This window comes from Schistocerca gregaria, chromosome 2 (genome assembly GCF_023897955.1).
Source record: "Schistocerca gregaria isolate iqSchGreg1 chromosome 2, iqSchGreg1.2, whole genome shotgun sequence".
Classification (NCBI taxonomy): domain Eukaryota; kingdom Metazoa; phylum Arthropoda; class Insecta; order Orthoptera; family Acrididae; genus Schistocerca; species Schistocerca gregaria.
In genome coordinates, this window is record NC_064921.1 from 688,392,807 (window position 1) to 688,417,959 (window position 25,153).

Genomic DNA, 25,153 nt, shown 5'->3' on the forward strand with positions numbered 1-25,153 from the left:
GGCCTGGCTATTCACCAAATACCCTGTTGTTCCAAGAGCTGCTCCGTATTCAGTGTTCAGTGCAGTTGCGCATTGTTGTCCATAAAAATTTAGTAAGGGCCGAATGCATCCATGAAAAAGCTTGTGTATGGAAGGAGTACAGCATCACAATAAGATTGATTGGTGGGTGTACCATGTTCAAAGATTTGGAGGTCAGTACACCCATACTACATTATGCCTCCCCATGCTGTAACACCTGGGGGGGGGGGGGGGGGGCAATATTGTGTTCGACAGTGCTTCTGGGTAAATTACTTTTTCCCACCTCTCACCATATGAGGGTACATCCAGCATTGTCCAACATAATTGTTTTAGCAGTCCAGTTGTTATGGTGTGGGGTGAATAATGTTGCATGGGCTTACCAACCTACGAATCTTTAAATGCGCTACTCGCACCAGTCGGTGTTTCTGTGATGCTGTATTCCTCCCCCATGACGTCTTTTCTGAGGAGCATTTGGTGGTTGCTTGATTTTTATGGATGACAGTGCACGACTATTGAATTGCAATGAAGGAGCAGCTGTTGGAGTGAAAGGATATTCAGTGAATGGACTACCCTGTCCTTCCTCCCAACTTACATCCCATCAATTGTGTATGGGATGCAGTGGGGAGATCTATTGCAGACCATCCATGTGGACCAAACCTACTGCAACAATTGTCGGGAGGAATGGAATGCCCTACCACAAGAACTCCTTTGGGCCAACATGGTAGCGCATTCAGAGCATGGATTGCTGTCAGTGCTGATCATACAATCTATTAATAACCACATTCCACATTTTGTAATGTCGAGGGGAATTGCAGTGAGTTCAGTCTAATAATTGTCTTTGAATAAAAGCTTCATTTTTTGTCTAAATGCACATTTCTTTCAGATATTTTTAGTGCTATATTGTATTAGTTCTTTCTATGTATGGTCAAAGGTTCATCGAGCTGTGTTATAAGTTTTTACACACCAGTGTACTTCTGAAAAAAAAATCTGATGTGACTCACAAATGACTGAATCAGTAATAATTGTTTACTGCTGTTACTGTAACATAGAAAAACGTAGTACACCAAGCGGTGGTAGAACACACACATAAAAGATGGTTGTAATTGGCAAGCTTTGGGGCCAGTGGCTCCTTCTTCAGGCACAAGGGTTGAAGGGGAAGGGAGAGGGGTGAAGGAAAAGGTCTGGAGAGGTCTAGGAAAAAGGGTAGATTTCAGGAAAGTCACCCAGAACCGCAGGACAGGGGAGACTTACTTACGTGTCATCCTGTCCAGCAAGTCTCCCCTGACCGGTGGTTCTGGGTGGCTCTCCCGAACTCTACCCCTATTCCTAGACTTCTCCAAACCATTTTCTTCACCCCTATTCCTTCCCTTTCAATCCTTCTGCCTGAAGAAGAAATCATTGGCTCCGTAGGTTTGCCAATTACAACCGTCTTTTGTGTGTTTATTCTGCCACCACTTGGTTAGTAGATTTCTTTTTCTGTCCAATAAAATAATTTTGTCTATAATTAATTGTTTTCATTGTTACATTAGAACAAAGTCATAGGCATGCAAGCAAAGGTAAAAAGGAAGGTATATTACAAAAACTTGATGGCTTATAAATTTTATTCTTAGAAACAATTATTCACTTTGCCACTATTTTTTTATGGTATTGGAAATGACTGTGACAGCCCTGTAGCAGGAGATAATTTGTGTGTGTGTGTGTGTGTGTGTGTGTGTGTGTGTGTGTGTGTGTGTGTGTGTGTCATTTAAATGTTGCATCAGGTCAACCACTGCAGAATGATATGTGCAATAAAGGACTGGGACCCCCCTGTGGGTCCGGGGGTTAGAATAGGCCTGAGGTATTCCTGCCTGTCGCACAAGGCAACTAAAGGGGAGTTTCACACGTTCTGGCCTTTATGTGATGGTCCCCTGTAGGGTTTGACCTCCATTCTTCAAAATTTTCCTGAAGAGTGAGCCAGTTGGGGAAGGGTGCCTTACATGGTGCACCGTGTCCATAGTACATTGAGATCTTTAGCCTACTTTCTCGTCGTCGCATTGCAGTCCTGCCCATTCTCCATCTCTTGGGCGAGGACACCTTCCTGGGTGCGTTTTCCTCCATGCACTATGCAGTGCTGATTTCTGCATTGATGATGACCATGGACTTCTTTGCACCTCATATCCAGCACGGTAGCCAGTCCGTTGTGGTGGAGCTGCCATGTACCCTGTTGTTTGTAGCCCCCTGACAACGCAGGGATCACTCTGCTGATGCCTGCACCGTTAACTCCTCACGAATGCCAAGGAGTAGATGCCTATCTCCCTGGGGCATTGGGACTCCTGGCAATGGCCATCCTGCCAGGTGGCCCTTGCTGAGGCTGGGTGGCACCCGTGGAGAGGGCCCTGGGGCAGATGACCCGCAGTGAAGTAGGGTACTCATCTCTAAGTGTTCTCGGGCTCAATTCAACGCTCAGAAATACAATTCCAAATTGTTCCCCTCCCTGGCCACACCGTGGGAGGAGTGTAAGGCTCAGGATGGCAGTGACACATATTCGCCCACTTCCTAGTTTGTACGAGAGTTCATGGGAAGTCTTTCATGTCAACAAAGCCTGAAATCTTTGTAGAACATTTAGAGGACAAGTTTGGACAGGTGGAGGGCTTGTCCAAAATCCGCTCTGTATCAGTATTGATAAAAAAGGCATTCTCTGCCCAGTCACGAAGGTTACTTGCTTGTGACAAGTTGGGGGATGTTTCAGTTACTATCACACCCCATAAGAGTTTAAATATGGTCCAGGGACCATAGGGACCTGGTGATGAGCTGCACGCCAATTTAGATCATTGAGGTGTTCATTTCGTCTGACGCATTCATCGGAGTCTGAAGGATAATCAGGTTGCTATGGTGCTTTCATCTTGGTCTTTGAGGGTGTGATACATTACAGGAGAAAGTCAAGGTGATGGTCTACCGCTGTGATGTCAAGCCCTATATCCCTCCGCCGATGCGGTGCTTTAAGTGCTGGAAGTTCGGCCATATGGATTCCCACTGTACTTCCAGCCTCACATGTCGAGATTGCGGAACGCCCATCACATCCCAATACTCTATGTGCCCTGCCTCCCATCTGTGTCAACTGCGGAGAGCATCATTCACCTTGCTCGCCAGACTGCAGGATCTTACAGAAAGAGCAGAAAATCATGGAATATAAGACCCTGGACCAACTGACCTATACTGAGGCCAAGAGGAAATGTGAATAACTCCATCCTGTACGAATGACTTTCTCATATGCTGCCGCTATGAATCATACACTGCTCCATTCAGTGACCGCTTGCTCTGATACAGCTCCCGGGCCAGATCACATCCACTGTCAGATGCTCAAATGCCTCTCAGTGGACTGCCAGCGACGCCTCCTAGACCTTTTCAACTGTATCTGGGTTGAAGGTGAGTTCCCGTCGCAATGGCAGGCCGCTCTGCCACCGATAATCTGGTGTGCCTGGAGTCTGCCATCCGTATGGCCTTTGCCTGCCATCAGCATCTGGTTGCCGTCTTTTTTGACATGCGGAAGGTATACAATACGACATGGCAACATCACATCCTCTCTACATTTCATGGTTGAGGTCTTCAGGGTCCGCTCCCGATTTTCATACAAAATTTTCTGTCGCTTCATTCCTTCCATGTGCAAGGTGCGGCCTCCCATAGTTCCTCCCACGTTCAGGAGAATGGGGTACCGCAAGGGTCTGTCTTAAGTGTCTGCCTCTTTAATGGGCTCACTGCAGAGGTGGGAACATCTGTCTCAGCTTCCTTGTATGCAGACGACTTCTGTCTATACTATAGCTCCACTGCCATTGCAGATGCTGCAGGGTGCTAACCGAAAGGCGCAGTCTTGGGTTGTAGCGCATGGCTTCCAGTTTTCGGCTGCCAAGACCTGCGTTATACATTTCTGCTGGCGATTCACTGTTCACCGTGAGCCACGGCTTTATCTTGATGGTGACCCTCTTGCTGTGGTGGAGATGCATCGGTTTTTGGGATTGTTTTTCGATACCCTGTTGACTTGGCTGCCTCATATTCGGCAGCTTAAACAAACATGCTGGCGGCATCTTAACGCTCTTCGTTGCTTGAGTCACACCAGCTGGGGTGCCGATCGGTCTACCCTTCTACAGCTGTAGCAGGTATTAATTCAGTCCCATCTATATTATGGGAGCCTGGCTTATGGTTCGGCATCCCCTTCTACATTGTGGTTGCTGGACCCCATCCTTCACAGTGAGATCCAACTCGCCACTGGAGCTATCCGGAAAAGCCCTGTCAACAGCATACTTGTGGAGGAAGGTGTCCCTCCATTGCAGTTCTGGTGCCAACGATTACTGGCCGCTTATATTACACACATTTGTAGCTTGCCTGGGCATCACAATTATCATCTCCTGTTCCCTCAGTCATTTGTCCATCTTCAGATATGGCGGCCCTGGTCAGGGTGTACGATTGCACTTTGCATCAGAGCTCTTCTGTTTGGGCTTGAGGTTTTCCATCTTCCACCTCTTTTCCAGGTCCCTCTATGTATACTCCCAAGGTGTGTGCCCCGCCCATGCCTTTGGCTCGATTTGGCACAGGGCCCAAAGGGCTCGGTCCCTCTTGAGGCCCTCCTCCGCCACTTTCTTTCAATCCTTGCTGCATTTCAAGGCTCTGATGTTGTCTATACTGACGGTTTGATGGTTGCTGGTCGTGTCTGTTATACTCTTACTCTAGGGGATCATTCTGAACAACACTCATTGCCGGCTGGCTGCAGTGTTTTCGCTGCCCAGCTGGTCACCATCTTTCGCACCCTAGAGTATATCCACTGACTCCCTGAGTGGTTTAAGAGCTATCAACCAGTGTTTTCCTCGCTCTCGTCTGGTGATGGCTATCCAGAAGTCCCTCCATGCTCTTGCCCGTTGCGGCTGCTCTGTGTGTGGACCCCAGGTCATGTAGGCATACCGGGAAACGTGAACATGTTGACACGCTGGCCAAACAGGCTGTCGGTGCACGAGCCTTGGAGATTAGCCTTTCGGAGAGTGACCTCAGGTCAGTTTTGCGGTTAGAAGGTACTTCGCACCTGGGGTGAAGAATGGCGCGCCCTTCCTTCACCCAACAAACTTCAGGCCATCAAGGAGGCTACCAGTTCGTGGCGCTCCTCCTTGCGGGTCTCTCGCAAGGACTCTGGTGTCCTCTGCTGGCTGTGCATTGGCCACACCTCAATAACGCACAGCTATTTATTGCGCCGCAAGGACCCATCTTTATGTCACTGCAGGTCAGCTTTGACTGTGGTTCACATCCTGTTGGACAGCCCGCTTTTAACTCCACTCAGGCAGACGTTTGCGCTGCCTGATACACTTCCTGCCCTTTTATTAGATGACGTTGTGATGGCAGAGTTTTATTGGTCTGGGGGTATTTATTGCTTGATCTAAGCGTTTGTCCTTTTATTTTGTGTTTAGTCTGGCCTTTGGCTGGGGCTTTTGTGCGTTTCTTGGTGTTTAGCATTTTTTGTTGTCAGCCAACCACTGTCACACTCGGTGTGATTTTAATTCCTTTTGTCTGGTATCTGTCTGTGTCTTTCTTGTCCTGTGTCGTCTCTTGTCATTTCCATTGTTTGTTTTTATTCCTTGTGGGTGTTTCAAGTTAGTGGAAAATGGGACTGATGGCCCTAGTAGTCTGGTCCCTTCAATCCTACAAACCAACCAACCAAAGGACTGGGAACTGGGCTTACATTAGGGTTGTGTACAATATTTTGTAAAGGAGGGTGGATGAGAAAATATTACTTGGTGTGATGAGGGTTGGATTTTGAATAAGATACTCCTCATCCCTTGTATGTTGTTGAGGTATTTGAGCCTTGGGACATATTGGGTGATGAAAGAAGTATCATTCAGCAACTGCTTGGCAATGCTACAGCTTTGTTGTTACAGGAAGAGATGGCATGGAAAATAATCTTTTGCAACAGGTAACCAGGACATTGTTTGTCTGTGAAAACTCTGATGTTTATGATTACATTTGGTTAACTCTTGCTTCCCGATGCAAATGTGTAACTCAAATGTTCCAAGGCAGTAAGGAAATAACTTCTTAATGTGAAACAGGTGACATCTGTCAAAACATAGATACTGTTGGTGTTAGACACATTTGATATGTCCAGAAGATACTAGAGAGCCACCTGAGTGGCAGGTACTCATTAAATCGAGAAGGACCACGTTAAATAGATTTTGTAGAAGGTGTTGAGATTGTGGAGAAAAGAGCACAGGCTCCCCTTGACATGGCTCCAAGACATGAAAGTGTCAGGTGAATCTTAACTACCTATGAAGGACTTTGGTGTACATGGATGTAGCATCCTCAGTGTCAAGAAAGGAGTAGTGTGATAATGGGATAGAAACTATGAAGGATTGCAGACAGCAGATTAGGGGCACTTGTCAACATTCATTGAGGATCTTTCTGTATGAGTTACATAATGAGCAAAGAGAGCAAAGAAGGAGGCAACCAGTAGGCAGACCTGCAGGTTTGAGATTGTGGAGCTTTGGGAGCAGGTGAAAGGTGGCAGTAGAAGGGCGTACCAATGTTGGGAGGGAGACTTGGACAGGTACAAGATTTTGAGATGAACCTAATGTTCTGAGAATCTGGTGGAAATCGTGTTGGGATGGAAGACACATTCAGCCACATAGGTACTACAGTTAATGACCACTGTGGGGAACCTCATCTGCATAATAGTTATATCAGAATAGGTGCTAAGGTCATGAATACCTGTAATGTCATGACTTTCTGGGAAATGGTTTGGATAATGGAGTCAAGCGAGGCTGAAGGTGAAAAATTTCTGAAAGATTGCGAGGGATGTGCTGGGTCAAAATTACAGAGGATCAGAGCTTGAGAAATGTGGAAACTGAGAATTTTCTATGTAAACTGCACAAAGAAAAGGTTTTTACCATCTGCATGTATTCAAATGTGTGTCAGTGTAGGTACAAGGGAGCAGAGAGTGAAAGAGTATGGCTTATGAACCTAAAATGAAAATTTACTGTAAAAACAATAACTAAAATAAAGTTTGTATGAAAGGGCACGCCTTTCCAAATCTGTGAAGTGGGAAAATATGCTACAGGGTAACATGTAATACATTGTTACTCCACCTTGAGCATTGTAACATACTTGGGTCCTTCTAGGCAACCTGTCTACATGGTGGCCGAGATGTTGCTCCTCCTGCCTGTCCCACTCCTCCGTGGCAGTTCTTCTTGGGGCCTTCATTGTGTTAGGAAATTATGAAGAGGATACCTGTCATGAAGCACTAAAAATTTCAGTTGATCCCAAGTTCACTTTGTCAGGTTCATATTAGCTGAAATGATTATTCTGTTCTAATATTCTTCCCATCTGGAAGAAGGCATTAACAAAATAAATGTAGTGTACCTATCTTCTTGACAGACAAACCCATCACTGAAATGTTGACTGTAGAGATGAAATACAACTGACTGGTGTCCCTGCTGAACCTATGGTACTGCATACCTGATATGTTCATTGATACATGATTGCCTCTAACCTTTTACCAATTTCCGTTGGACATCAGACAAATTCTGCACTCGTCACTGAAGAGAACTTTATGCCATCGACCTAGATTTAATTCCTGGTGTTCTCTTGTCCACCATCTTCATGTGGCCCAATTACAGGGGATTTTTGATGTTTGTAATAGATTCCTTGGTGCCAAATTTTGATTGTGTACTGTCTGGGTTGTCCACAACTCGTGGTCTTGCGGTAGCGTTCTTCAATTCCCGGCGGGGTCAGGGATTTTCCCTGCCTCGAGATGACTGGGTGTTGTGTCATCTTCATCATTCATCCCCATTACAGTTGGAGGAAGGCAGTGAGAAACCACGACCGCTAGGACCTTGTCTAGCCGGTGGTGCGTGTCTCCCGCATCATTCCTATGCTCCTCAGAGTATGGGACCTCATCATCATCGCTGTCTGGGTTACTACAGCTGTCACACTAGCCTCCTGAAAAGAAGCGCATAGTTCTCTTGCGTACCTACAAGCTATAATTTGTTGGTAGTGGTCCTCAGCTTGTATTGTTGACTGCTATGTGAGAGATCATCACTAGTAGGTCTCTCACAATAGCAACTGAATGTTCAGGTGACATCACTTTTGTGTACACCTTTTGGGCAAGCAACCTCTTGTACTGACAACCTTGCTTCTCATAAAGTGAAAATGCACATCGGCCTGGTCTAACATTGAAATGATTCTTCAAGGCACATAGACAGACTGACAGTGTACACAAGACACAATGTGCTAATGAACTATGTTGAGAATGAATGTTCATCCCCCTTTACTTCCTTTCCAATGGGGTCCATACATAGTGATTTCATGTTATCAGAATAGTATTGGAAAAGAAGTTTCTGGTCAAAAATACACGAACTTTGCAAATAGTGTATCATGCGCAAAACATTTTTAAACAGTTAGTTTTCAGTTGACTCTCCTGTGGTCCGTAAGATAGTGACAAAGAAATGTTTCCACTAAAGGGAATGAGTAAAAGAAAGCAGGTTATTTACACGTTAAAAACTGGTTTTAGGACTAAAAATGAGGTCTTTTAAGAATTGTGAAACTTCTGCAGGGATCAGTTTTATGTAAGATAGGTTGACACAGTATAAAGTAAGTACAGAGGAATTGACCCTACACACATAAGCAATCCTCTTAACCTAAACATCTACTTCCACACTATTTCTCTGTTCAAATGTTGCACTCAACTGCCTCCACACCCACCCCTTCTACTCCCCATCCCCCTAACCCAGTCTTACCCATACCTGTTGAAGATAGAAAGGATATTTTATAAATTTTAGTGGTCTTAATTGCAACATTATGTAACTGTATTACATTATTATGTAATTTACGTTATATTATGTTAAGTTCATTTAAACTTAGTAAATTACATAGATTGGTGTGTCTTCTTCCACTTGAGATGTCATGTCGTATGGATGTGATACATTTTGATAAATGATGCTATAGTGTATTGTCAGTAAGGTATGCTATGAGAAATTTTTTATTGTTAGAAATGCATTCATACTAATTTTATTTATCATTTGCATTTCTACATAACATACTAGTCCAACACCAAACTAAGAAACCTGTTTAATTGATTTATGTTTCTCATTAATCCTCAAATGTAATGCTGATATAATCTATATTGGTGAACTGTGTTCCCAATCTTAGTTGTACCATGGTTAATCATTTGCCTCTTTGTATTAATGTATTACTAATGCAGTTGCTTTGTTAAATAGTCTGCTCATTCAATCCAATCACTTTTGCAGTTACATTACATTAGAGATTGTCCGAATCGTATATTGCACTTAATGGACTGTACTCCACTAACGTTTTACACTGAAGTGCCAAAGAAACTGGTAAAGGCGGGTATATTCAAATACAGAGATATGTAAACAGGCAGAATATGACGCTGTGATCGACAATGCCTATATCAGACAACAAGTGTCTGGCACACTTGTTAAATCGGTGACTGGTGCTACACTGGCAGATTATCAAGATTTAAGTGAGTTTGAACATGGTGTTATAGTTGGCATACGAGCGATGGACACAGTATCTCCGACGTAGCGATGAAGCGAGGATTTTTCCATATGACCATTTCATGAGTGTATCACAAATATCAGGAATTGAGTAAAACATCAAATCTCCAACTTCGCTGCAGCCAGAAAAAGATCCTGCAAGAACAGGACCAATGACAATTGAAGAGAATCGTTCAGTGTGACAGAAGTGCAACCATTCTGCAAATTACTGCAGATTTCAATGCTGGCTCATCAAAAAGCATGCAAATCACTCAATGAAACATCATCAATGTGGGCTTTCAGAGCCGAATGCCCTTTCGTGTACCCTTGATGACTGTGTGTGACAAAGCTTTACGCCTAGCCTGGGCCCTTCAACACTGACACCGATATTGGACTGTTGACAACTAGAAATGTGCTGCCTGGTTCGATAAGTCTCATTTCAAATTGTATCGAGCGGATGGATGTGTGTGTGTGTATGGAGACAACCTAATGACTCCATGGACCCAGTAGAGGGCTCTTCAAGCTGGTGGAGGCTCTGTAATGGTGCAGGGCATGTGCAGCTGGAGTGATATGGGACTCCTGATATGTCTAGATACAACTCTGACAATGACACATACTTGAGCATCCTGTCTGAGCACCTGCATCCATTCATGTCCATTGTCCATTCCGATGGACTTCGACAATTCCAGCAGGACAATGTGACACTCCACACATCCAGAATTGCTACAGAGTGGCTCCAGGAACACTCTTCTGAGCTTCAACACTTCTGCTGGTCATAAAACTCCCTAGACATGAACATTATTGAGCATATCTCAGATGCCTTGCAAGGTGCTGTTCAGAAGAGATCTCCACCCCCTCGTACTCTTAAAGATTTATGGACAGTCCTGAAGAATTCACGGTGTCAATTCCCTCCAGCACTACTTCAGACATTAGTGAAGTCCATGCAGTGTCGTGTTGCAGCACTTCTGTGTGCTCACAGGAGACCTACACAATAGTAAGCAGGTGTACCAGTTTCTTTGGCTCTTCATTGCGTAATAATACTGTGTTGATGAATCAGCAGTTGAGATCTGAGAAGTGGCTCTCTAATTATTGTCAATCCAACATCTGTAAACAATAACTATTTGATGTGATTACTATATATTCTAATTTGATAATTAAATTTGTTGGAGACTTTAAATTATATTTTACATGGTTCTAGGAGGCACTAAACAAGGCTGTTTTGGCAGACATGCGTTCAAATCGAGAAGAGGTGCAACAAGCTGTACTTGCCGTTGAAATTGTTAAACGCCAAACGCTCTTTGGTTATCATGGTCAGGACATGCAAACTTTTATCAAGATAACTGTGGCACTTCCACGTCTTATTGCTCCAGCAAAACGACTTCTGGAGAAAGAAGTGATTTTTCCAGCACTTGGTCCTCATCAGTATCAAGCATATGAATCCAACATAGATTTTGACATCAGGTTTGTTAATTTTTCAGTTGTTAGAGACTATCATTTTGAAATTCACAGGACATATTATTCTACAACCTTGACAAATGGCTATTCCATAAGTCTCAGAAAAATGCATGGTGCAATGAACATGTAAGTGTACTTGACTTACTGGATTCCGTTATATTCTAGATGTTTGTAATATGTAGAGTGTTTGTTAGTTGGCATAAAAAGCAGCTAGTTAACACATTGGCTGCCCAAGTAACTCAATGACTGGAAGAGTGCCTACTTATCAACATTCAGTGTCAGGAGTAGAAAGCTCTGCTTAGGCATCAACAAACTCATATTCTACTGTACACTCCATGTCTTTATTGCGCCTGTGTAAGAAACATAACCAGTTTTTAAGCTGATATGATAGTCTGTTTACTTTAGGTGACAATGTGCTTGCTTTTCAGTTTTGTTTCCTAGTAGGCCAGGGCCCTTACTCTCATTTTTCCAGTGGGTATACTCTATTACTGAATTTCTTGAAAGATTCTGAAATACCTGACTGCCATATATCGCCATTGCACTAAAAGTGATTTCCAGTCATAAATTTCTTTTGAATTGACAATAGTTGGAAGACAGAATATCATATATCTATTTAACAGAGTCCATTTTTGTAACAATCGATAATCTGTATACTGTAGAGGCCGGGGGTGGTTGCCCTGTATGGTGGGTGATGGAACAGGGTTGTCAGAGGTCAGGAAGCTAGGAGTTCACCACCGTGGGCATGATAACAGTAGAGCAGTGAGCGGACGTGTTTGTCATCCAATGTTTCATCATGAAAATATCATTTTTGAGACATTCATTTATTGCTCAGCAAAATGGAGAAGCCTATGCCCCTAAAGCACAAACTATACACAGTCAGTGAAAACGTGCTGTGGTCAGTGGGTGGCTTGTCTGTGGTCGGTCATACTGTCAGTCAGTTGGTGAAGTGATGATGGTTGGAGGGCACTAAGTCAGCAGTATCAGACTCAGCATGAATACAGAACTGCAGCTAGTGGCGGCAGGAGTCCATGGATGGTGACTAGTTGATGACTGTCAGACTCCAAACTTCTGTCTAGAAATAAGTACTATTTGTACGGGCTTGGCAATCCTTGTTTTTCTGGGGTATCAATTCTCGTCATTTAAGCTGCAGCTGAGCAAATTCTCAGACATGAAGGTCAATCACACAGCACTGCTGCCTCTGCTGGGCCATTCAATGCTGTGGTGACACTACTTGCTGTATCAATAGGTAGGTCCTGATTAAGTGCTTTGCTGGCCACGGTTGGTCCTGCTTCCATGAGGATTGTGCATTACATGTGGAGATATCTTTATTTCATTCGATTGTGGCAAGTAAATTAACTGCAGAGCAACACCTCCATTTGTAATAAAATCCAGCCCACTGGATCCAGCTCCAGGCAATTCTGCAAGTCATATAATATAAGTTGACAATTATGTATAGTACATAGCCTTTACATCACTTACAGCCTAATACAGTAACATTACAAAATCCTTTCTTCCTGAAAAATTCCTCATCAGTCGTATCCTACCAATTAAACCCACTCAGTAATTTCTCGTGTTTGGTATTTCTCCTTGTTTATCTGGTACTTCTTAACCGGCTGTTTTCATACATCATCGAGAACTTCATCGTTGTAACAGAAGTGTCCCATCACCTCTGCTCAGAAAATAAATCCTTAAAGCTACTCTCACTCACTAACTATGTTTGGTACTACCATCCATAATACTTAAGTTCTAACATTCTGACGACTTAAAAAGTGGAGTGGGGGTGTGAGTTGTACTGATTTATTTCACCAAACCACATTCCACTTCTTTACGAGGTGACTTACTTGGAATTGTGCAGCCGCTCTACTTTACTGGATAGTTTGCTGCTGCTAGAAAATCTCTTGACTTCTCCATCGAATAGCACTTGTTACAAGAACTTTTAAGCCTCTTTCTACTTATAAAATGAGTAGACATACAAACTTTCCTTGTTTGACTGCCGTGTCTCCCTCTTCTCGCGACTGATTTTAAATGTGCACTCACAAATATGTGATGTGCAGTAGGTAGGATTTTACCATCCCACACTCGTATCTAGGATATCATGTGTTAGAGATCGTAGAAGGCTCAGTGGTTCTAGAATTTACACAGAAATTCTCGAATCACTACATAATACACCCCCCCCCCCCCCCCCCCCCCCCGATTGAATACACAATATTTTATACATAATTATTATTCAAATAATATCACTCATAATAACATTTCATATCTTAACACACTGAAGATTACATGGGTAGATCACATAACTAATGAGGAGGTATTGAATAGAATTGGGAGAGAAGAGGAGTTTGTGGCACAGCTTGACAAGAAGAAGGGACCGGTTGGTAGGACATGTTCTGAGGCATCAGGGGGTCACAAATTTAGCATTGGAGGGCAGTGTGGAGGGTAAAAATCGTACAGGGAGACCAAGAGATGAATACACTAAGCAGATTCAGAAGGATGCAGGTTGCAGTAGGTACTGGGAGATGAAGAAGCTTGCACAGGATAGAGTAGCATGGAGAGCTGCATCAAACCAGTCTCAGGACTGAAGACAACAACAACAACAACAACATCTTAACACTATACTTTTTTTACATTTGTTTATATACATATCCCTCCTTTCCAGGACTCGCATTCGGGAGGACTACGGTTCAATCCCGTCTCCAGCCATCCTGATTTAGGTTTTCCATGGTTTCCCTAAATCGTTTCAGGCAAATGCCGGGATGGCTCCTTTGAAAGGGCACGGCCGATTTCCTTCCCAATCCTTCCCTAACCCGAGCTTGCGCTCCGTCTCTAATGATCTCGTTGTACCACCACCACCACCACCTCCTTTCCATAACAATTCTCTGTCCTCTCCGGAACAATCTTTCGCTTATTGTATCTCTATTCTTTTCTTAATTTACTTTTTATTAAGACATTGTTTTAGTCAGCTTTATTGATATTTGGAAATTGTGAGAACTCTTTCTTCTTTTCTTTATTTCCTTTTTTCAATTGAATACTTGAGGTGTTTATGACACATGAGTAGTCTGTTTTCTATTCTTATCTTTTCGTACTACCTTAAATAAATAAAAAAATAAGTGTACTACCTTTTTCCTGGTATGTTCTATTTGCATTAGTGTAGCTTGGAGAAACTCTGGACGAAATGAAAGTGTTCTTTTGACACTCATATACTTCTGCGAACCATAATAATGCTAGTCACACTTTCCAGAATAATTCCCATAAAATTTGTGGCTTTTGTCACAATACTGTCCCCATCTCCTAGGATCAGCACCTATTCCTTGCTTGTGGGTTGACCTTATAAGAACACTTCCTCTTTCCATTCTGGCAGGTACACTCCTTACAAAACGTCTCTATTTTTAGGCCACAGATCATCCTATCTCCATGTAGGTTCGTCTGCCGTTTATACTTAGTGAATGCTGGGTACACCCCCCTTATCCTTTCACAGTTCATTACCCTAATATACATTTCTATGTATACAATAATTAAGTATCTATTTGAAACTTTGCATTCATTCTTTAATGTATCATTCACTCCCTAGTGTCCTCCTCTACTTTCAACTTCTATACTTTCAATAGATATTATGTTTATATATACTACTTACGTCCCCCTATCCTTCAATTCATCAGAGTTTTTATTGCACTGACGTTGCTCACACCTTTTTCTTATTTATCCATTACTAATTACTATTTTATAGTTGTTCGTTATGTATGGGCACCTCTCCTTATGTATATTCGATGTAGGACTGTCACAATTCCCCATACATGTCTGCATAATTCCCTTTGTACACACCTTTTTCCCCCAACAACACCTGGCAGTTCTCAAATTGTGATAGGCTTTGTCGTATATAATTTAATATTTGCGCAGAAGTGTACATTTGTGTATATGTAGACATGTGTTTGTATAGTATGAATATTTGGCCTTCTTATCTAAAGATAAGATGCAGGTTCTTAGTAACCACGGAAATAAGGAAGGATTTAAGTGATAGCAATGTATGATTGTGGAAAAAGGGAAAAGATAAACAGGTCCGCAAGATGAGAAGTAAGAAAGGAAAAAAATAGATGTGGTTGCCAGGATCGAAGAAGAGAAAGAAGATAGCCCCAAAGACAGGAAACCCTTCCCACCCCTCCTGCCCCAGGATCCTACCTCTCAGGTACTTGAGTGAGACACCGGAGGTGGTTTGGTGTTGAATCATCTCCTAAGGAACGGACTTTTCCCACCTTCAACCTTTGAGATCCCCAAAGGAAATCCTAACCACCTTGTGGAAACAGCAAATGAAGAAGAATCAGGCACACTTGTTTGTGAGGGTTGTTTGAAAGGTGTGTTTTGTGTTAGTCGTGATTTATCTGTTCTTGTAAACCATGCTTTTAGCTACAATACGCACCCCTTTCAAATTTTATACCAACCCTCCCATCTATATCACATCTCATAAAAGATATGAAATACTCTACACAAAATAGAAAATCTATACACTACAGTGTAACAATTGTTTGGCTAGTCACATCTTATTATATTTTCCACAAATACACTACTTGATTCAATTTATTTCATGTAGATATCACTTTTATTTTCTATGAGTCTCTTAAGTTGGTCTCTATTTTATGGTCATCTTCAATTTCTTTAAAGCAGTAAGATTATAGGATGGTTTTAGATTATAAACGAATTCGGTGTAGGAAACTATTTGGAAAAAGCACCGAAAGCAACTCGGCATCTGACGGTCGTCACTCTGCCTGTAAACTCAGAATGTTAACGTCCCTGGAGATTATACAATTTTACATCCTTTACATTGTATTTCCCCTTTTCTAATCCAGTTGTGGGATCTACAAAAAATAATGTCTTAGGATGGACCACCATTTGTACCCAGTATGGTCCCTCATATTTTTGAAAAATATGACGAAGAAAAAACTTAAGAGTCTCTTTCTTCAGATTCCAACTGGGAAGATGTTGTTTTATAAGAACCAGGTCATTGATTTGGTACTGATGTTGCACAGCTTTTTCATTATTCTTACTTTCTCTTTGTTGCACCTTTTCAATGAAATTTTTAGAAACTATCTGATATGAACACTACTTCATAATCCATTAAAATTTTATATAAATCTCACCCTTGTTGATCGGTTAATATTGAGGATTCATTAACTTTGTCTTGTATATCAGTTTGATCTGTTCCTTGACCAACGTTATCGATTTTTGGTGATAATTGTGCTGTAGCTGTTAATCGCAGACACTGGCACTCAGTTTTTTATTCCTTAAAGTGACTATTTGTCAAAATAGGCGTCCATCATCTACTGTCCCCTTACCAAAACAAAGTAGATGTTTGTCAAAGTTTAAGATGACTTTAAACTGTAACAACCGATCTAAACCAAACATTATGTCTCTATTAATATTTTCTACTATCAACAGCATTTGACAAAATACCATATTTCCAATACTTCAGTTCACCTGACTTTTGTGTTTTACAAGTTTACTTTTTATGTATACTCCAGTCACCGGTAATAACGTTAAGTGCTGTTTATTCTGCAGCGAGTTAAAAAATGCATTTGAGATGGGTGATACCTCACTTCCCGAATCTGTAAATATGTTAACTTCGGATGTTTCCACTGTCCCTGCTATTATAGGTTCTACATCTACATTTATACTCCGCAAGCCACCCAATGGTGTGTGGCGGAGGGCACTTTACGTGCCACTGTCATTACCTCCCTTTCCTGTTCCAGTCGCGTATGGTTCGCAGGAAGAACGACTGTCTGAAAGCCTCCGTGTGCGCTCTAATCTCTCTAATTTTACATTCGTGACCTCCTCGGGAGGTATAAGTAGGGCGAAGCAATATGTTCGATACCTCATCCAGAAACGCACCCTCTTGAAACCTGGTGATCAAGCTACACCGCGATGCAGAGCGCCTCTCTTGCAGAGTCTGCCACTTGAGTTTGCTAAACATCTCCGTAACGCTATCACGGTTACCAAATAACCCTGTGACGAAACGCGCCACTCTTCTTTGGATCTTCTCTATCTCCTCCGTCAACCCGATCTGGTACGGATCCCACACTGATGAGCAATACTCAAGTATAGGTCGAACGAGTGTTTTGTAAGCCACCTCCTTTGTTGATGGACTACATTTTCTAAGGACTCTCCCAATGAATCTCAACGTGGTACCCGCCTTACCAACAACTAATTTTATATGATCATTCCACTTCAAATCGTTCCGCACGCATACTCCCAGATATTTTACAGAAGTAACTTCTACCAGTGTTTGTTCCGCTATCATATAATCATACGATAAAGGATCCTCCTTTCTATGTATTTGCAATACGTTACATTTGTCTATGTTAATGATCAGTTGCCACTCCCTGCACCAAGTGCCTATCCGATGCACATCTTCCTGCATTTCACTGCTATTTTCTAATGCTGCAACTTCTCTGTATACTACAGCATCATCCGCAAAAAGCAGCATGGAACTTCCGACACTATCTACTAGGTCATTTATATATATTGTGAAAAGCAATGGTCCCATAACACTCCCCTGTGGAACGCCAGAGGTTACTTTAACGTCTGTAGATGTCTCTCCATTGAGAACAACATGCTGTGTTCTGTTTGCTAAAAACTCTTCAATCCAGCCACACAGCTGGTCTGATATTCTGTAGGCTCTTACTTTGTTTATCAGGCGACAGTGCGGAACTGTATCAAACGCCTTCTGGAAGTCAAGGAAAATAGCATCTACCTGGGAGCCTGTATTTAATATTTTCTGGGTCTCATGAACAAATAAAGCGAGTTGGGTCTCTCACGATCGCTAATTCCGGAATCCATGTTGATTCCTACAGAGTAGATTCTGGGTTTCCAAAAACGACATGATACGTGAGCAAAAAACATGTTCTAAAATTCTACAACAGATCGACATCAGAGATATAGGTCCATAGTTTTGTGCATCTGCTCGACGACCCTTCTTGAAGACTGGGACTACCTGTGCTCTTTTCCAATCATGTGGAACCTTCAGTTCTTCTAGAGACTTGCGGTACACGGCTGTTAGAAGGGGGGCAAGTTCTTTCGCGTACTCTGTGTAGAATCGAATTGGTATCCCGTCAGGTCCAGTGGACTTGACTTTCCTCTGTTGAGTGATTCCAGTTGCTTTTCTATTCCTTGAACACTTATTTCGATGTCGGCCATTTTTTCGTTTGTGCGAGGATTTAGAGAAGGAACTGCAGTGCGGTCTTCCTCTGTGAAACAGCTTTGGAAAAAGGTGTTTAGTATTTCAGCTTTACGCGTGTCATCCTCTGTTTCAATGCCATCATCATCCCGGAGTGTCTGGATATGCTGTTTCGAGCCACTTACTGATTTAACGTAAGACCAGAACTTCCTAGGATTTCTGTCAAGTTGGTACATAGAATTTTACTTTCGAATTCACTGACTGCTTCACGCATAGCCCTCCTTACACTAACTTTGACATCGTTTAACTTCTGTTTGTCTAAGAGGTTTTGGCTGCGTTTAAAATTGGAGTGAAGCTCTCTTTGCTTTTGCAGTAGTTCGCTAACTTTGTTGTACCACGGTGGGTTTTTCCCGTCCCTCACAGTTTTACTCGGCACGTACCTGTCTAAAATGCATTTTACGATTGCCTTGAACTTTTTCCATAAACACTCAACATTGTCAGTGTCGGAACAGAAATTTTCGTTTTGATCTGTTAGGTAGTCTGAAATCTGCCTTCTATTACTCTTGCTAAACAGATAAACCTTCCTCCCTTTTTTTATATTCCTATTAACTTCCATATTCAGGGATGCTGCAACGGCCTTATGATCACTTATTCCCTGTTTGCACATACAGAGTCGAAAAGTTCGGGTCTGTTTGTTATCAGTAGGTCCAAGATGTTATCTCCACGAGTCCGTTCTCTGTTTGTTACTAATTACAGGTAGGTTACCGAATTGAGATACTACATTTCTATTTTGTGGGTTGTTAGTAGCTAAGCTTGGTTCTTCAAGCAGCAACCATTCTTTTATGGGTATTTTGTGCATAAAGTTAATATACTTATATGGAATACGGCCTCCTAATATATTTCCACAGCCTGGGCCCCGGACCTGGATCCAGGCCAAAATAAGTTTTCCTCTTTACTACTAATTACAGGTTGGTTACCGAATTGAGATATTACATTTCTATTTTGTGTTTTTGGTTACTCTGTACAAATCCTGAGAAGTTACTGGACCTAAATTTGAATGTGGATGCTTCTTTTGATAATTACTGTTGCAACTTTCCTTATTACACTGGTGTACTTTTGCTAAGTTTACCTCATGCCTTTTAAAATTATTTCCGCTATTCCTTTCATAGTTCTAACTTTCGCTTTGGCGTAAAGTTTTGTTGCAGTCCTTATTGATTGCATCAAGTGCGTCAACCAAAGGACAACAACTCTTCTACCATTTTCCAACCACTACATAAGATGTCTTTTCTCGCATAGATGGGTAATCACCTAGTTAAAATACGTACTAACCCTTCTTTTTCCATTGGCTTATCTAAATGCTTTGCTCATGTTAAAAGCCAATCAAAATATTTCCTCATAGTACCCCAAGTATTATTATAATAGAATGAGATTTTCACTCTGCAGCGGAGTGTGCGCTGATATGAAACTTCCTGGCAGATTAAAACTGTGTGCCCGACTCGGTCGGGCACACAGTTTTAATCTGCCAGGAAGTTTTATTATTATAATATTTTGGGTCCCATAGATCTGATATCAACTTCTCTTGAGCACTGACAGTATTTCTCTTTAAATCTCTTTTGAAAGTCTTCCCAAGAGGAAAACTTCTCAATATTTACCGTTCCCCATTCTGAGGCTTCCCTAGAGGGTACCCCACAGCAAATTCGATTTTCTTAGAATCTTCCGACTTTTTTGGTAATGCTGCTGTAATTGTACCTTTTTAAGAAATGTGTCGGATGTGCATCTCCATCCAGCTTAAATTTAGGGAATTGTCTCGATAACCCTGAATTAGCTCCCCATTGCAAATCAATGACTGCTTCACTAGTCAATACACCATTAGGTGAAGTTACCCTTTTTTCTACTTTGTCTTGAATAAGCTTAAATTCTCTCCACAGGTCTTCTATGCCCTTCCCGGTATCATTAAGTTCGGAAGAAGGATTAGGTGATATGTTCATGGATGTTATTCTCTCGGTAACTTTTTTATCTATAATTTCCTCAAATTGTTCCTCCAAACTAATTACACTACTGGCCATTAAAATTGCTACACCAAGAAGAAATGCAGATGATAAACTGGTATTCATTGGACAAATATATTATACTAGAACTGACATGTTATTACATTTTCAAGCAGTTTGGGTGCATAGATCCTGAGAAATCAGTACCCAGGACAACCACCTCTGGCCGTAATAACGGCCTTGATATGCCTGGATATTGAGTCAAACAGAGTTTGGATGGCGTGTACAGGTACAGCTGCCCATGCAGCTTCAACACGATGCCACAGTTCATCAAGAGTAGTGACTGGCGTATTGTAACGAGCCAGTTGCGCGGCCACCATTGATGAGATGTTTTCAGTTGGTGAGATATCTGGAGAATGTGCTGGCCAGGGTGACAGTCGAACATTTTCTGTATCCAGAAAGGCACGTACAGTTCCAGCAACATGTGGTCGTGCATTATCCTTCTGAAATTTAGGGTTTCACAGGGATAGAATTAAGGGTAGAGCCACAGGTTGTAATACATCTGAAATTTAATGTCCGCTGTTCAACGTGCCGTCAATGCGAACAAGAGGTGACAGAGACGTGTACCCAATGGCACCCCATACCATCACGCCGGGTGATACGATAGTATGGTGATGACGAATACACGCTTCCAAGGTGCGTCCACTGTGATGTCGCCAAACACGGATGCGACCATCATAATGCTGTAAACGGAACCTGGAATCATAAAAAAAAGGACGTTTTGCCATTTGTTGTCACAGGTTCGTCATTGAGTACACCATCGCAGGTGCTCCTGTCTGTGATGCAGCGTCAAGGGTAACCGCAGCCCTGGTCACCGAGCCGATAGTCCATGCTGCTTCAAACGTCGTTGAACTGTTCATGCAGATGGTTGTTGTCTTGCAAGCGTCCCCATCTGTTGACTCAGGGATCGAGACGTGGTTGCACGATCCGTTACAGCCATGCGGATAAGATGCCTGTCATCTCGACTGCTAGTGATACGAGGGCGTTGGGATCCAGCACAGCGTTCCGTATTACCCTCCTGAACCCACCGATTCCATATTCTGCTAACAGTCATTGGATCTCGACCAACGCAAGCAGCAATGCCGCGATACGATAAACCGCTATCACGATAGGCTACAATCCGACCTTTATCAAAGTTGGAAACATGATGGTACGCATTTCTCCTCCTTACACGAGGCATCATAACTATGTTGCAGGCAACGCTGTTCAACTGCTGTTTATATATGAGAAATCAGTTGTAAGCTTTCCTTATGTCAGCACATTGTAGATGTCGCCACTGGCGCCAGACTTGTGTGAATGCTCTGAAAAGCTAATCATTTGTGTATCACGGCATCTTCTTCCTTACATTTATAATATCAGAGTTAGCAATTTTCTCTTTGAAGTTCCTTTCTACATTGTCTACCCATGTACTGACACCTGTAATTTGCGGTTGAATGATTGGCATTAACTCATTCCGCTTATCCACACTCTCTTGCAAAGTATACAACGCATGTCTTACATCATTATATTTAATATTGTACACATTTTCTAAAGATCCTAACTTTTCAGTAAGTTCTGATTCTACATCATTAACAGTTGTTCTCAATGTCTACATCTACATTTATACATCGCAAGCCACCCAACGGTGTGTGGCGGAGGGCACTTTACGTGCCACTGTCATTACCTCCCTTTTCTGTTCCAGTCGCGTATGGTTCGCGGGAAGAACGACTGTCTGAAAGCCTCCGTGTGCACTCAAATCTCTCTAATTTTACATTCGTGATCTCCTCGTGAGGTTTAAGTAGGGGGAAGCAATATATTAGATACCTCATCCAGAAACGCACCCTCTCGAAACCTGGCTAGCAGGCTACACCGCGATGCTGAGCGCCTGTCTTGCAGTCTGCCACTTGAGTTTGCTAAACATCTCCGTAACGCTATCACGGTTACCAAATAACCCTGTGACGAAACGCGCCACTCTTCTTTGGATCTTCTCTATCTCCTCCGTCAACCCGATCTGGTACGGATCCCACACTGATGAGCAATACTCAAGTATAGATCGAACGAGTGTTTTGTAAGCCACCAGCCAGTTCTAACCTTTTGATAAATCTTGCAAATTGTCATTCTGTTTTTGACTAAGGTCAGCAAACATATGATTTATATGAGCGGTTAAAGAATCTGACAACTCATTTTTTAAATATATTTTTAAATTCTCTACTTTTGTACTTATAGCTTAAAATTCAGTCTTCAAAGCATCCATGCGTTCACATAGATTACAAATTCTTTACTTTGAGGGTCAACTTTGTCGTTTAGAGCTTCAGTCTGGATGTGTAATTAACTTAGAGTTGCACTTTGAGCATTTAATTGCAGACTCTGAGCTTTGATTAAATTTATCAACTCAGCCCAGTCAGGAACCTCTTTGCTAACTTTCATGGCCATAGCCGGTTCCTGAGTTTCCCCAATTTGTAAATTTTTCCATACTTTTAAATACTATAGCTCTTGTAATCATTTAAAACTAACTTTAAATATGATAACTACACAAATAAAAGTTCACTCAACAGTATTTTGTACCACTTCCTTCTATAGTAATGAAGTTTAGTTTCACGCTCACCTGGCATAGAATTATTGCTGCGTAGGTGAGCGATTGTGGAGGCAGATCTGCACCAGCGGCGTCGTATGTAGGTTGGTTTCCACATCTGCATCCCTGTGATGTGTGTGAGAGCTGTATACTACCTACACTGCATCTTCTTGGTTGAAGTGTTCTATGCGTCCTACTTCTTAGACAAATACATCAAAATCTTCTATAATGTTTTGTCATCATGAATTTTTCGTGTCTTCACCATTTTTCATTCAAATTTTGCTTCATTGGATACTTGAACATATTCCAATGTCTCAGAATAAACCCCTTTGTCTTGTTATGTCTGGTTGCTATGGTACACACAGCAGCTTTTTTCGCAGTTTTGACTGAAAATTCCTGTTTTTTCAGTCCTTTCACACAGGTAACCATGTTCTAACATTCTGACTACTTAAAGTGTGAATCTGGATTTGGGTTGTACTGATTTATTTCCCCAAACCACATTCCACTTCTTTACGTGCTGACTTGCTTGGAATTTTGCAGCCGCTCTTCTTTACGCGATAGTCAGCTGCTAGAAAATCTCTTGATTTCTTCTCCGTTGAATAGTGCATGGTACAGGAACTTTTAAGATTCTTTCTACTTATAAAATGAGTTGACATACAAACTTTCCTTTTCGTCACTTAACGATGTATTTGACTTTCATGCACAATATAATTCACACTTTCAACATACATATGTAACTTTCTGTAAGTACCTCATACCATCGAACATTAGAAACAAAATGAGTTACAGTTAAAAGAAAGTTGGCTTGACTACCACTTTCTTAAAATGAATCCGAAAATACATCTTGCCTCTACCAAGGCTGAGTCAAGAGTCTTATAATTGTACTTTGTGCAACAGTTCTTGTTATAATTAACAATAGTCAATGACACAGTAAGTACAGAGCGGCATGTAAACTCCATGGTTCTTCATTACACACTCACTAAGACATCTATGGATTGTTCGACAGGTACTTGTCAGTGCCGTTCGACTGCCGTGTCTACCTTCTTCCTGTGACTGATTTTAAATGTGCACACACAAACATATGATACGCAGTAGGTAGGACTTTACCGTCCCACACTTGTATCTAGAATATCATGTGTTTGAGACAGTAGAAGGCTGAGTGGTTCTAGAATTTACACAGAAATTCTCGAATCACTACAAAGTCATTAGTTGCTCTTCCCTTTATTTTAATAGTAATTACAGATTACTGCTATGCTTTCTTGAAGCTTTCATTACCAAAAACCACTTTGTTTTATTATGTAATTGTAAAGATAAAAAATATACTCACCAAATGACAACATGAGAACACACACATAAAAAATGGTTTAACTTACTCAAGTTTTGGAGCCAGTGGTTCCTTTTTCTGGCAGCAGAGTTGAAGGAGAAGGAAGAGTGGTGAAGGAAAAGGACTGGAGAGGCTTAGGAAAAGGGGTAGAGTTCAGAAAAGTCGCCCAGAAACCCGGGTCAGGGGAGGCCTACCGGACTGGATGAGAAGGAAAGACTGATTGTTGTGGACTGCACCAGATGAGATTTCAAAACCTGAGAGCTTAAAGGTGAAAGACAGGGTAATATGCAACACAGAGATTACTACTGAAACATTGTGCATGAGTTAATAAGAGTGAAAAGCTAAGTACATTGTATGTAACTAACACAGGTGGGAGGGGGGACAGCGCAAAATGGACAGGTCAGAAAATGAAATATGTAGAAAACTAAAGTGGAGTGAAGGAGGGAGTAGTTATTGTGAAGAAATGCTGAGACAAAAGAAATTAACATAAATTAAGGCCAAGTGGGTGACAAGAACTGAGGACGTATTGTAGCGCTCATTCCCACGTGGAATTCTGGGGAACTAGTATCAGTGGGAAGAATCGAGATGGTGTGTGTGGTGAAAGAGGCACTGAGATGGCACATGTGGTGAACTGAATCTTAATGATGTCAAACGTAGTTAAAGTGTTTTTCCTTTCATGGTAATAAGGCGTTGTGACAATGTGATTATTTGCAACTGTCTTCCTCGGCTGTCACAGTGTCTCTACCCGAGTTTGACAGTGTGCTGCATAGAAGCGATTGCTTTTTTACCTTACACTCATTACCTACCATATACCTAAAAAACACTTTTTTCTTCAAAAAATTGCCTCCAAAATGCAGATGTCTCTTATACTCGAAATCAATATTAAAATGTCCAGTGTTTGACTTAAAATTTCAACAGTCTTAAAAAAAGCCACATTCTTTCTGACAACATTGGATTCAACTGGCAGCAGCAGTGTGAGGAATATGAGTTGTGAGGATTCACAAGCTTGCTAACTCAAGAGAGTTAGGGAGAGCCGGCCGGTGTGGCTGTGTGGTTCTAGGCGCTTCAGTCTGGAACCGTGTGACCGCT

At 42.0% G+C, this 25,153-nt stretch overlaps 1 protein-coding gene across 1 annotated transcript in view; it reads left to right on the top strand.

Annotated features, from left to right (window-relative positions):
* The window catches only part of LOC126334770 (DNA polymerase delta catalytic subunit), a 152,347-nt gene that overhangs the window by 58,797 nt on the left and 68,397 nt on the right, over positions 1-25,153 (top strand). Inside the window, exon 5 of the mRNA XM_049997351.1 lies at positions 10,723-10,985. Within this exon, the coding sequence (XP_049853308.1) occupies positions 10,723-10,985 (263 nt within the window). The remainder of the gene's footprint in view (positions 1-10,722; positions 10,986-25,153) is intronic.